At 35.0% G+C, this 12,324-nt stretch overlaps 1 protein-coding gene across 4 annotated transcripts in view; it reads left to right on the top strand.

The window, feature by feature from the left end:
* LOC124173050 overlaps positions 1 to 7,966 on the top strand; it is a 73,067-nt gene extending 65,101 nt beyond the window's left edge. For 3 of the 4 annotated variants that reach the window (XR_006868359.1, XR_006868364.1, XM_046552571.1), the window contains 2 exons: positions 3,424 to 4,892; positions 5,705 to 7,966. Coding sequence is in view for 2 of the 4 variants with exons in the window: in XM_046552571.1 (XP_046408527.1) it covers positions 4,035 to 4,892; positions 5,705 to 5,710 (864 nt within the window). In the remaining 2 variants the exon portion in view is untranslated. Of the gene's footprint in view, positions 1 to 2,379; positions 4,893 to 5,704 lie in introns of those variants that run through there. The other variant, XM_046552572.1, reaches the window with a different exon arrangement.
* The last annotated feature ends 4,358 nt before the right edge of the window (positions 7,967 to 12,324 follow it).

Genomic DNA, 12,324 nt, shown 5'->3' on the forward strand with positions numbered 1-12,324 from the left:
TTACTCTAAAGAAGCATGCCATTCAAGTGCAAGTATTTTGTAATACATTCTTCAAACAGAGTTTGAGCGTAATGTATGGTAAGAATGGATAGTAAATATTCTCCCGTACTTGTTCCATAGCTGAAAAACACTGTTACGAAAATCTAATTTAAATGAAATTCACTAATTCCACGAGGCGTAGTCCAATCGCAACATAATATGTACCTAATAGCTATTTAACTTATTCACTGCTATTATTCACTGCTTTTGTATAAAATGGTGTTAAAATCTATAAGATACTCTCATCTTACCATCAATAATATATAAGATTTCATTTTTCAAACAGCAAGTGATTAAATACATGTTTAAGAAAGGACATCTGTTTCTGTAAAAATGGGGAAATTGTTCAAGATGCGGTCTCACTGATTCTTGATACATAAAACTTATTTAAATATTCTGCAAATATTGCCAGAGAAAGTAGGCGAGAAAAGTAAAATAAAGAAAAGCACGTCCTGAAAAGACATTAGTCACCATTTTACTGTTTAATTTTTTTAAGAGATGCAGACACAACTAAAGTTTCCCAACAACTAAAACAAAACAGACCTGCTGAAAGAATAGTCGTAGTTAACAGTTTTAAATTCAATAAACTAGAAAAAATTTGCTGTTATATGCATGAACGACTGAAATTATTCCAGGCCCACACGATAAAATATTGATGAATTTTAATTTATCGTCTGGTAACGCGTTGAATACAATGTATTTTAAAGATTCCTTACGGCATTTTTATATTATTCTACATCGCTAATCGTGTGAAATTCTGTTTTTCTTCGCTCCGTCTTTTCTTTTGACCATTGTTTTGCCATCAGTTCATAAACATGAATTATTTTCAAATCATGGCCATTCGATGCTATTTCTACTCATATTATAGAAGGGCCAAGAATGGAAACATTATTCTTTTACATAAATCCCTTACTGAATACTCTAAATCTATAAAATAGTCTACGGAACTGCTGAAAGTTTGGCATCCAGTTTATCATTGCTCTGGATGTTTGTCGGCCTGGTCGTAAGAAACCCATAAAAAACTTCCTTGATAAGTACCTTCCATATTTCTACCTTTCGCCTTATCTCAATGGCTTATAATGTGCTAGCTGGGATGAAATTATCACAATCCCAAAAACCCTGAAAACAATACTCTGACTTTTAAAGTTAAAGATACGATCCTCAGTGAGCTACTCTTCAAGGTGAGGTGATAGGAGTATATTTCTGAAAGTGGATAGGACTATTTAGAAATCTCCGTTACCATGGGATGAGGTCCAAAGAACGCTACATTCGCTACAGTGCGCTCTCGATGGAAGTGCTCCGGAGCAGAGCTCGACAGGCGATACGTTCGCTACGAGAATTTCTTTCCGAAGCGGTCAAGAGCGAAGTCAAAATGGCAGAATGAACTGAGGCAGTCTAGCTGGATTATGACATGGAGGAGATAGTTTCAATTGTGACTAGAGGCGATCAAGGTCATTGAATATCAGTGGTTGTGCTGGAATATAATTAGTATAAACTTTATTTGGAAGATCGTGGTTCCACAAAGTAAAACAAGAAACTTTGGACTACATTTTTCACGCCTGCCCCCCTATACCTCTTCCTCTATAAACCCATTACCTTACTTAGGAGAAATGTGGGTGATCTACAGTTTAATAACTTGTAATATTTCATTTATTATGACTAGCGACTATTATAAAACTTTAATATATTCTATTTATTTCATATATCTTCTTTTCCTTCAAATTTTACTTCGTGGCATGAGATGATGTGTCTAAATATGTTCTTACAATCGTTACTACTGCTGCATGTCCCTTTAAATATTTTTTTGTGGCCTTCTGTGCGTAAGGTATGCTTCCAGAGGCTTTGAGTTTATTTTGTAGGAGATTGGAAAATGTCTATGGGGAGATAGTGCTTGCTATATATTCATTTATATCACAGTTAAATTAATATCCTATCTGTGAATGCCAGTCTCTTCCTATAATTAGTATTATGATCAACATACGAAAATTATTGTACCAAAATATTTTCTTTAATATTAATGATATTTTATGATTGAAAATCAAACCAAAACAAATGCAATGATAACCATATTAAAAATTTGGTCTTTCTTTAAGAATCAGGGGGCAACTAAGGAAATTTTATTCTTTAGTAGGAAACAGACTTGCTTTTTCTAATTTTCAAGTAGAAATATTCAACGTTTAATGAGTGAAAGATAGTAAATTTTTGCTCCAGTATAATAAATACTATATGAGGCCGCCTCTAAAATCTGAATAGGATATATTCTTTTTTTACTGAAGAGTCAGGGGGAGATATGAAGTGGACGGGAGGAGTTCGTAAGGAAGACAAGCAGGGGTGGTGTGGGGTGATTGGGGCCCTCAGCTGGGGCTAAAGATCCTATCTTTTATTTCCTTACCCAGGGTGCCCTGCCTTGGAATATTTAGGAAATCCTTTGCTAAGAAATGGATTTTGACAGGGTTCTGCTTCTCAATAACAGGATATAAGTTTATGAAAAATAACAATTTAGTAAGATCAAGTTCTGTGAAAGGTTGAAATATCACAGCTCGTAAAATTCAATAATGTATTAGTGCTGTTTTTCTTCAACTTCCGATGTGTTATGAACAGATGACCCAGTGATTAATTAGAAATTATTCCTTTGCTAAATATTGAGCACACTTGTAGTGTTCTGTAGACATAATTGTCTCGGTGATTGAGGGATTGGTCGTGCCTGTAGACACGATTTGCTACGCCTTTTTCATTGAATGTTTCCTCCAATGACTTCCATTAATTTTGGCTTTGTCCTGAAGCTCTTCGCTCTTTTGAAAATGCTTCCATCCTAGCCACGTATATCACTTGAGCGTAAAGATGGAATGATGGATGGATGGAGATAAGAGGATCACCAATTATGCATGACAAATGAAATCTTTTAAAAGGGGATATTGTCCGTTTTCAATGTATTTCAAGGTTACGCAGTCGATTCGGTAGTCCCATGGTTAAGTAATGTTACATAATATAAGTGATGGTGTGTATGGGGAAGGCGATAGAGAACTAAGATAATTTGCATTTCTTAGAGGAGATAAGGAAGTGAGGAAAACCTGGACTTCGCTTGATTTGACTTAAGAGAAATTACACTATTCTTGCCGTCCAGAAAGTAACAATGCAAATATTTAAAAGTTTTTAATGCATTTCCATCCATGCCGGCATCCGCTATTAAGTTGTTACTCAGGAACATTTTTTCTATTTGAATACAAGAGGGCAGCACTTTTCCACAACAATTCAATGCGTATGACCCGTTTCGGCTCACAGAGTCATCATCTGATACAAGATTGTGCTTTAGTTGTTATGTTTGCACACTGTTATTGACAATTTTCAAGGTAATAATTTGATATTCATTCTGTTTCTTTGCAGTCAACGTTTCATCCTTACGTAGCAACACTGAGATCGTGTGTTACTCCTCGCTGACCAACGCTACCACGCCTGGTTCCCATTGGCCACTCCCTGTATTCTGAATCCAACATACTCTTAAATAATTATTTCATTCTTTCGAAATAATGGCAAGGAACATTTCTGCTAGCGGCGCTGAGCAATTTGTTGAGGAGAGGCTCATTTCTGGATTATTAACTGGCTCATTGCTTCAGTATAAAGAGCTGCTGGACACATTGGAAGATGTCGATGTTCGTTATCCACGGCAAAGAACACTCTTGCATGTTGGTGTGGGACTTGGGAAGGCTGATTGGGTGCAGGAGTTACTGGCGAGAGGAGCAGACACAGACATTATTACAGATGACAATCAACAGAATGCATTGTCTTCGGCTGAGGAGATGGTGCGGCAGTTCCCTGATGATGTAGAACGCTGAAAAGTGCTGAATTTGGTGAAGTTGGTTCACAGGAGAGACCAAGTTATTTTACACCGTCTAAAAGCAACTTCGAGTAGAAGCACTGATCATGTGACACCCGTGGCTAGCCCAGAATGTGATATTGCATCTCTCAAGTCCTCCGTGGACTCATTGAGGCGAGAGATGAAATCTCTTGTGCGACAGCTGAGCTCATCCTTGAAGGAACTCAAGGATCAAGTTTGTGGACGCGATGCACTGCTGCGTTGTCTGGAAGAATCCGTGACGTCAACAGCGGAGGATTTGACAGCAGTCAATGTTGGGCTTGGTGGGGCGGCATTTTTAAGTCAACCTACAACCGATCCGGCCAGAGCAAGGCAGGAGTGCGTGGACGCCATGATGCGAAAGACTAGGATAGTGTATGGAAGTGGAGTTGATTATATGCATAGATTGTATGAGAGACTGTATGATGAAGATGAAATCACTGCTTGCATAATTAAATATTTGTGTGGGAATGATCGGGTGAAAGTGATGGTGGATTTTGAATCTCAGAACATTGGAAGGATGAAGGAGAAGGTTGTGTGCTTGGATGGGACTCAGTGGACTGGGAGTCGATGGTATTCATTTTTTGATTTTGAGAGTGAGACTGTTTATTTGGGTGCAAAGGATTGTCCTGGTGATAGTGAAAACGTTGTATCTGCTAGGTTAGCTGTGGCCCTCTCACAATTATCTCTGAAATTAGCTTTTGATAATGAGGGGAGGCCATATAGCAGGGGAGATGTCGAACAAGAGCGTGAGTGGGTGAGGGCTCTAGAAGAGGTGGAGGGGAGGAGGAAGAGGGGAGGGGAATTTAGATGGAGTATCCATCATGCATTGGATCTGAGGACACAGTCGGCGAGGGTTAATTACTTCGCTGCTGCTGTCCCTTGGATTATCACTAATCATGGATCCACAGATGGAAGAGCTAATTTGTTGCAGGAAGCCTCTATCCTCCTTCATTTGTATTCTAACAATGTGATGGGAACATTACTATCCAAGGCAAAGGTGGGTCTTTTATTTATCCTTTTTCTACTTCTCACTTTTCTTCATTACATCGTAGTCTTACTTAAAACATTCACATCATTGTTTGAACCTTGGTAAGAAAATAAATCGTTAATTCATAAATTATATGTAAATGCAGTTGTGAATAATTCAAAGATTTCTTCCCGATTTAATTTTCCATGATATCCCAAAAGTGGTTCACTCTTTGGAGATAAGTTTGGCATGTATAGGTGTAATGAATCTTCAGGTACATTAGATTCTCCATCCTTAAATGTTCCGCCTATGTGTTCTCTGAGTAGTTTGATCTAATGGGAGAGGGGTTTTGTAATATTAACATATTTAAAGGTAATTTATTTTAGTCAAACATTTTACTTCTTCATATTCCAAGATACAGATTTCTTTTGATAAGATTACGTGTAATATAGGTCTTACATATCTTAAGTTTAAAAAGGTCACTTTTCAAAATTATCAAACTAATCGAATGCATCAATGTTGAAGTTAAAGATGAAATAATATAGGGATATTAAACAGTACCTTTATTCAAATCCATGATGTATCAACCCAGTGATTCATATGTAAATTCCAAACAATAGTGAAAGTCTTCCAATATTTTTCACTTATATAATAAATGATTCTTGTAGAGCATACGTTTTTTCGACGATATTTAATAACTTTTACTTAAAACTACTCCATTGCATTTTTTGTAAATAGAGTTGACATTTTATCTCACTATGAATATTGACCTAATTTTGACATTGCATTTTGTTTGTGCTTGCAGTACTTTTCAATCCATTAATTTATATTTTCTGTTTCAGAGATGAATTTGGACTGATATACTTTGGAGATTGTGATGGAACCAGTCCTGAAGATGAAATTTTCTTCATATTCATTTATTTACTTTAAGCCTCTCAGTTTTTATTTGGTTAACTGAATTACTTGTGTATTTAGTGCAATCGTAATACCTATTTTATAATTATACTCAGACATTTATGTTGATTTAATGTTTGCTACATGGCACTTTTTCATGTGGTAGGTAATTACATTTTGAGATGCTTGATGTTTTAATCTTCTGGACACATAATTTAGTCAGTCTTTTCCTAGTCATGATGTTGGGATATTTGTATTTTTGATAATATATCATATTGCATCGCATTTGCGCTGTTAGTAAATGGAAGGAATGGACCATTTTAGCTTACCAATGTAATGCTACAATTTATCTGAAAGCCATTGTGCACATAAATCTATTTGGAACATACACAGCTCTTTCCAGATTTATAATCATATTTTGCCGGATGTACTCATGTTTGTGTAGCCCTTTGATGAACATTGGTTTGTTTTGGTTCATTGCTCTGACCTTGTTTAGCCTCATTCACTTGTGAGACATTTCCCTGTAGTTTACAATTATAATGATGTAGGCATAACATTGTGTAGTAGGCAAAAGACTATATTCGTCAAAGATTATTAATTTCAAAGATATGCTATACAATTTAAATGTGATGTAGAATATCAATTAAAAATCTTGTCATATTTGACATACAATATTTAAGATGTTTTTTTTTTAATTTTTTATTATTTGGAAGGCATTTATGAAATGTCGTAATTAAGTAATTAGGTTCTTAAATTCATTTTCCTACATGTTTGTGACCTTAGTCCATTTATATTCTTGCTGGTCTTTTTCAAACTTTCACTGACGTTAGAGAAGATCATTGCAATCATTCATGCACGTATATATTTCCAACATTCACATATCCTTTGTATAGTATTCAGTTGACTGGAAATGTGCATTTGCTTATTTATAAGCAAACAGTAAATGTCTCGTAATCCTCAGGATTGCTGCTTGGCTTTCAAGGATTTAAGTGAATATAATGGTTAAACATGTTACCAGTGCTCTTCATAAGAAATATAGCAATTCCTATTTCATGGCTTTGTGATGCCTCCTTTCTTTGGGTTTCATCGTATATCTAGGGAATATTTTTTTAAAATTGCTCTTTATTTGTCCAATCTCCATTTGGTAAATGGGTTTGGGGTTTTTTTATTACTTTTTATGTTTCACAATTTTACTTTTTCTATTTTGTGCATTAGTATTTGTTGCTCATTCGTGTCTGCAATTATATAATTTGGTGTTATTTTATTGTCTCTCTGCTACCTGGTGGCAACAGAAATGTGGTTGTTATTATGTGTAGTTTTTTCCAAAAGAAAATCCATTTACAACGATTGATTTTTTCTAAGGTATTTCTGAATTGATAATTTTACCTGTGCTACACCACTCTAGTTGGTAAGGCAAGATTAACCATCCAGATTTTGTAAATATGATCAATTAGATATAAATATAATATATTTATTTAGTTAACTAATCTACAGCTTCATTATATGTGGATTTAAAAAAATGTTTTATAATCATATCTGATGGTAAATAATTTACATGTAAATTGCTTTATGATTATTACTTGTAATTGATAATCTAGGATGATGAATGCATATCTATGAGAAAAACAATGCATTTCTGAATAATTCTCTTTTTAATTTTTCTCAGTTGGCTTATCTCTGAAGAGGAATCGTAAGATATCCTCACTTAAGGTATTGCTTGTTCTGATTTATTTTGCATTATTTTTCATCACATTTATTTTTCTTTTTAAAAATGTCATGATACCATGAGGAAGTAATGTATTTATTTTTTCAATAATCAAACGGATTATCATGTAGTTGTAAATGTATGCATATTGTTTCTATAATTAAATAACTTATGTGGTATCACACTATATTCTGTACGATGCCATTCAAGGCACATTTGTAGAAATAGCATTTCATTGAATGTGATATCATTGAACCAGTTTTTTTTATTTTTGCTGCAAACTGTTATGGACCTTTATCCAATATTCCATTTCATGCTCCACACAGATAAAATAAATTTTGTAATGCTCAAAGTTTCAGTGATTTGTTTTGGTTTGAAATGAGTATTTCCCGTAAGGTGTATCAGATTCAATGATGACAAATTTTGTAAGAAAGTGCAGAAGGACCTCCTGATGTTCACCTCGTATTTGCCATGATGCTTTTTAGTGCTGTGCTCCATAGCCTACCTTATCCTTAAAAAATTTAAGTATAATCGCTAATCAAAGGTAGATATTATTTTATTTTTTAAATTTTGTTATGCATATGATATGAATCCATTTCAAGAGTAAAAGTAATAATTACCCAGCTCAACCCGCAGTTATTGTAACTACATTGCATTTACTACCAATCATGAGTTTATAAACTAGGACCTCCTTTCCCTACGAATTTTGAATTTGCATTATCATTTATGTACAGACCTTTTATCTATTTACTACACTCCCCAATAACTCGAGGCAGCGGAATAGTATTTTTGTCTGCTGAAACGTTTCCCTTTTGCCCAATGTAAGAACAGAACATGTATTGCGGTCTACAGTGACATTCGAGTTATCATTCCATCAAACAATACTGACCTACGGCTTCATCAATTGCTTGTTTTCACGTTCCTCTCGGTTTTATACCGATGTTTTCACTAAATTATATCGGGCACTCACCCTATCTATTTTCACGCATGGTGCCAGTGTCAAAAATCCTTTTTCTTTCAAAACAATAAATAGTATGCACGATATAAAGAAGTGATTGAAAAACATACGATTATTAGAGGGTTCAGGGATAACCCTAAGAAATTCCAGAATAACACTTGCTTCCTAGCCTTACTTTCGATCGAAGTCGTTTACCATCGCCTGGTTGTATCCTTAAGTCGTCTGAAGAACATAATCACCTAAGTTTAAAGCCAAATCCAAACGGCTTGTTTTTAAAGAACATTTTTGCACTGAGGCGAAGTGAGGTATCATTTGCTCATCAATAAACAAATAATGCGCAAGTATTCCGAATATTAAAAATTTATAATTCAAGTCGTCAAATATAGGCAATAATTAACAAATCTCTCATTGTCGTCCAGAGAGGAATTGTTTGAAAACTTCATTTTTTCAATAATATACATATGCTTTGGCTCAATGATTTCCTAACACAATCCACGCCTTATCGTCTTCTTTCGACCAATATCTTGTTTTGGAAGTCAGTGATAACCTAAAACATTAAAAAAATGGAACTTTTCTGATAACTATTATTGACAGACGCAAAATATGCCTATTGTCGTCAATAGAATATTTATTTGAGAAATACGTAATTTTTCTCATACAAAATCATTAAAAGACCACGTGAAAATTTTAAATAGAAGAGTATCAGCTTAATTCTTTTTTTTATTTTTTCCACAAATACCACCGAAAGAATTAGGAGAAAATATTAATGCAACATTTTAGGTCTTCCTCTACTTAGGACGCAACTCCGCTTTTTGAACATGAATTAAATAAAAAGTACTGATACCTTTTATTGGGTGTTTTGAAAGAGGACCGTCATGATGCACTACACCAGATGTCTCGTCCTGTATTTCAAAGGCTCCGTCTATATTTACGTCGCCAACCTCATTTTCAAAATTTATATGAGTGTACGAATTTTGTGTTCCATTGCACCAATATGCATTAATGTATTTCATAAATAGACATTAATTTTTGTTATTCCATCTGCATCGATAAAATTTATGTCAATTAAACATGCGAAATAAATGTTCTTCTGAGCAAATAACATGTTTTTCTGAGCAAATATTCGTTATGACTTAATTTCTTTCAAACCGTAATGCGTATATTTTATATTTTGGATAGATTAAATAATACAACATCTTACTGGAAAAATAACATCTAAGAATTTTAGTTATCAAATATTACGATTTCTGCCAAATACGTGGCATAAAAAGGGCGAAGATGATCCTGCGTAATCATACTTTGACAGAAAAAACTGCATATTTCTACAAGACGGCAATAGAAGGTAATGCGGGTTGCACGACTGTCTATATATACCGAATAGGGCCAAGGTTGCGAAAACGCAACATAATTTTCCAGATCCGATTTTCGCTTAATTTTGACTTCCCGAAGAAATATAAGCTGTAACATCTATTAATTGAAATTTTGACGTTTAGGTATATGGACGAATAGAAAACTTGATGAAGGAAATAGCTACTCTTAGGAAAACATATTTATCTTACGTATCAGGTGACTTGATAATAGACACATTTTGAGTGTTTTTTTAATAATATCGAAATACTTATGAAATGTCATCAATATCTCTCTAAATCAGTTCTACCTTATATTTATCGAAAAAAGTGAGTTCTATATCAATAAAATTCAATTGAAACACTTTTTTGCATTTATTAATAATGATGCGTTTTCCCAAATTTGGACGTGAATTTATACCTAGTTAGCGGCCATAGGCACATCGCAATGCACAATTGCTTTAATTTGTACGAAAACTTGGGCGAGAAAAAAAATATCGGCAAGATCACTGCCACGTTTGCTCACAAATATAGTAAAGACAATCGCGTGGTCAACTCAAAGGTTGTTTTGGCGCTTTTACTTCGCAGTCCTGGAGATTTTCCGCGTTGAAACATTACCTTCGATGAAGTATGGATTCATCACTATACTACATAGATAAAGTAACGGGTGAAAAAAGGGATTTTTTAAGATAAAGGCTCCAAAGCAGGCGAAGAGTGTGATATGGGCCTTTCAGGTCATGTCAACGATGTTTTTGATGCATATGGAATAATCTACATCGAATACGTGGAAAAAGGAAAAACGGTAACAGGGGAGTTTTATGATCGTTATTCGCAGTGGCGCAGCGAGGGGGGTTATGGGGGATAAACCCCCCTCCCCCAAGGCTCAGAGAAATTTGTAAGTTTAATCCATTTTACTTATTTGGATCGGTATTACTTGTAGAATAGGGCTAGGATTATTCAAACATCGCTCAGAAAGCCGTAAAACTCGCAATTTTGAACCATTATTCTTAAAATTTTCTGGAGGAGTGCCCATACAACTCCTGCTTACCCTGGTAGGTATGTGGGTGGGTATATCCCACACCCCTAAGTATAAGTTGTGTATAAATACCCCCAGCCTTAATTCTTAGCTGCGCCCCTGCAACACATAACATCGTTGTAACAGCATAAATCGTAGCTTTGTTTCCTAACAATCGTGATCTCAATCATGTATATTCATCCATGAAAGGTACTGTGTCTGACTTAAAGGAGAGATTTCACTGATATAAAAGTGGATTGCACCTTTTATTACGGATAGAAAATATATAAGATATATATAGAAAATTCTTATCTATTATAGATATATCATTCGAGTCCGTGCGTGGCATGGTCTACTGAGGTCCTTTTTTTAATATTACTTAAAAATATCCTGCTATCCAGCAACGACGTAATATTTCTTGTCAATGATATATTGGCAACGGCTGGCAATGAATTATAAGGAAAACATTTTTTTTAGAGAGTAAGAAAATTTTCTAAGGGCAGGAAAAGAGTAAACGTATTTTAAATTGGTCCAAACAGTTTGCTGTAAGTTCTGTGATCAATGGTAATCGCCGTTTACGTAACAAGTGCTCTTGCTACACGTTTCGCAGAAAATGATTTGATTTTTCTTCACCTGTGATGCAATGAGTTAGATTGACGCAAACGAGACCCTCGTCACGTCACCAACTCATGAATGACAGGCAGTAACCTTCAGGTTTTCTTACTTTTCGCGTGCAAGGAAATGGCTTGATAGAGAATATTTTTATTCGTTTGAGTTCATCTCCACTAATATAGTTATAAGATCAAGTCAGTCTTGGATTAATCCCATAGTCGCAAAACTGTGTATATCTCTGCCTAAAAACTCTCCCAAATGTTATGCAGACGACTCAATCGCTCGTGCGCGTGGATTTCGTAGGCAATGTAATTCATTGGTGAAAGTGGCCGTTAGACAATGTCCCTCGTGGCTTTCCTCATTGGTCCCAGCGAAGTAAAAGAGCTCCGTGCATTTTGGACTTCTTTCCTCCTCGCTATTCTAATCCACTGCGCTTCCATTCTGCCAATCTCATCCAAGCATAATCTCTCATCCCTGGAACCTCTCTGCAATGTTTTTGCAGTAATACGTAAAAATATATTGTCTCACTTTCGCAACGTGTCAACAAATAAACTCTCCTCCCTCTTAATCCATAATCTACATCTACGAACTACCCCATAATCCCCTAAAAAAGGCGTGTGGACGGGGGTGCTAGGATAACAGCCATCTACATATAAATAGCAAATGCTCAAACAAGATTAAGACTAGCATAGAGTAATAATTGACAATATGCGTATGTTTACTTATTAACTACACGAAATTGAGATGTGAAACGATATAAAATATTTATCAGCTGTGGATTCCAAATTATTCTGCATGATTAAAAAAATTTAAATAAGTACAATTTAAATTCCAATATATTTAAAATATGAATACAATTATTTGCGAATATTGTACAATTTTACGATGACGGTGGAGAGGAATCTCCAGTGATGATCTTGGACGCAAAGATC

Source organism: Ischnura elegans (genome assembly GCF_921293095.1).
Source record: "Ischnura elegans chromosome 13 unlocalized genomic scaffold, ioIscEleg1.1 SUPER_13_unloc_4, whole genome shotgun sequence".
Lineage (NCBI taxonomy): Eukaryota > Metazoa > Arthropoda > Insecta > Odonata > Coenagrionidae > Ischnura > Ischnura elegans.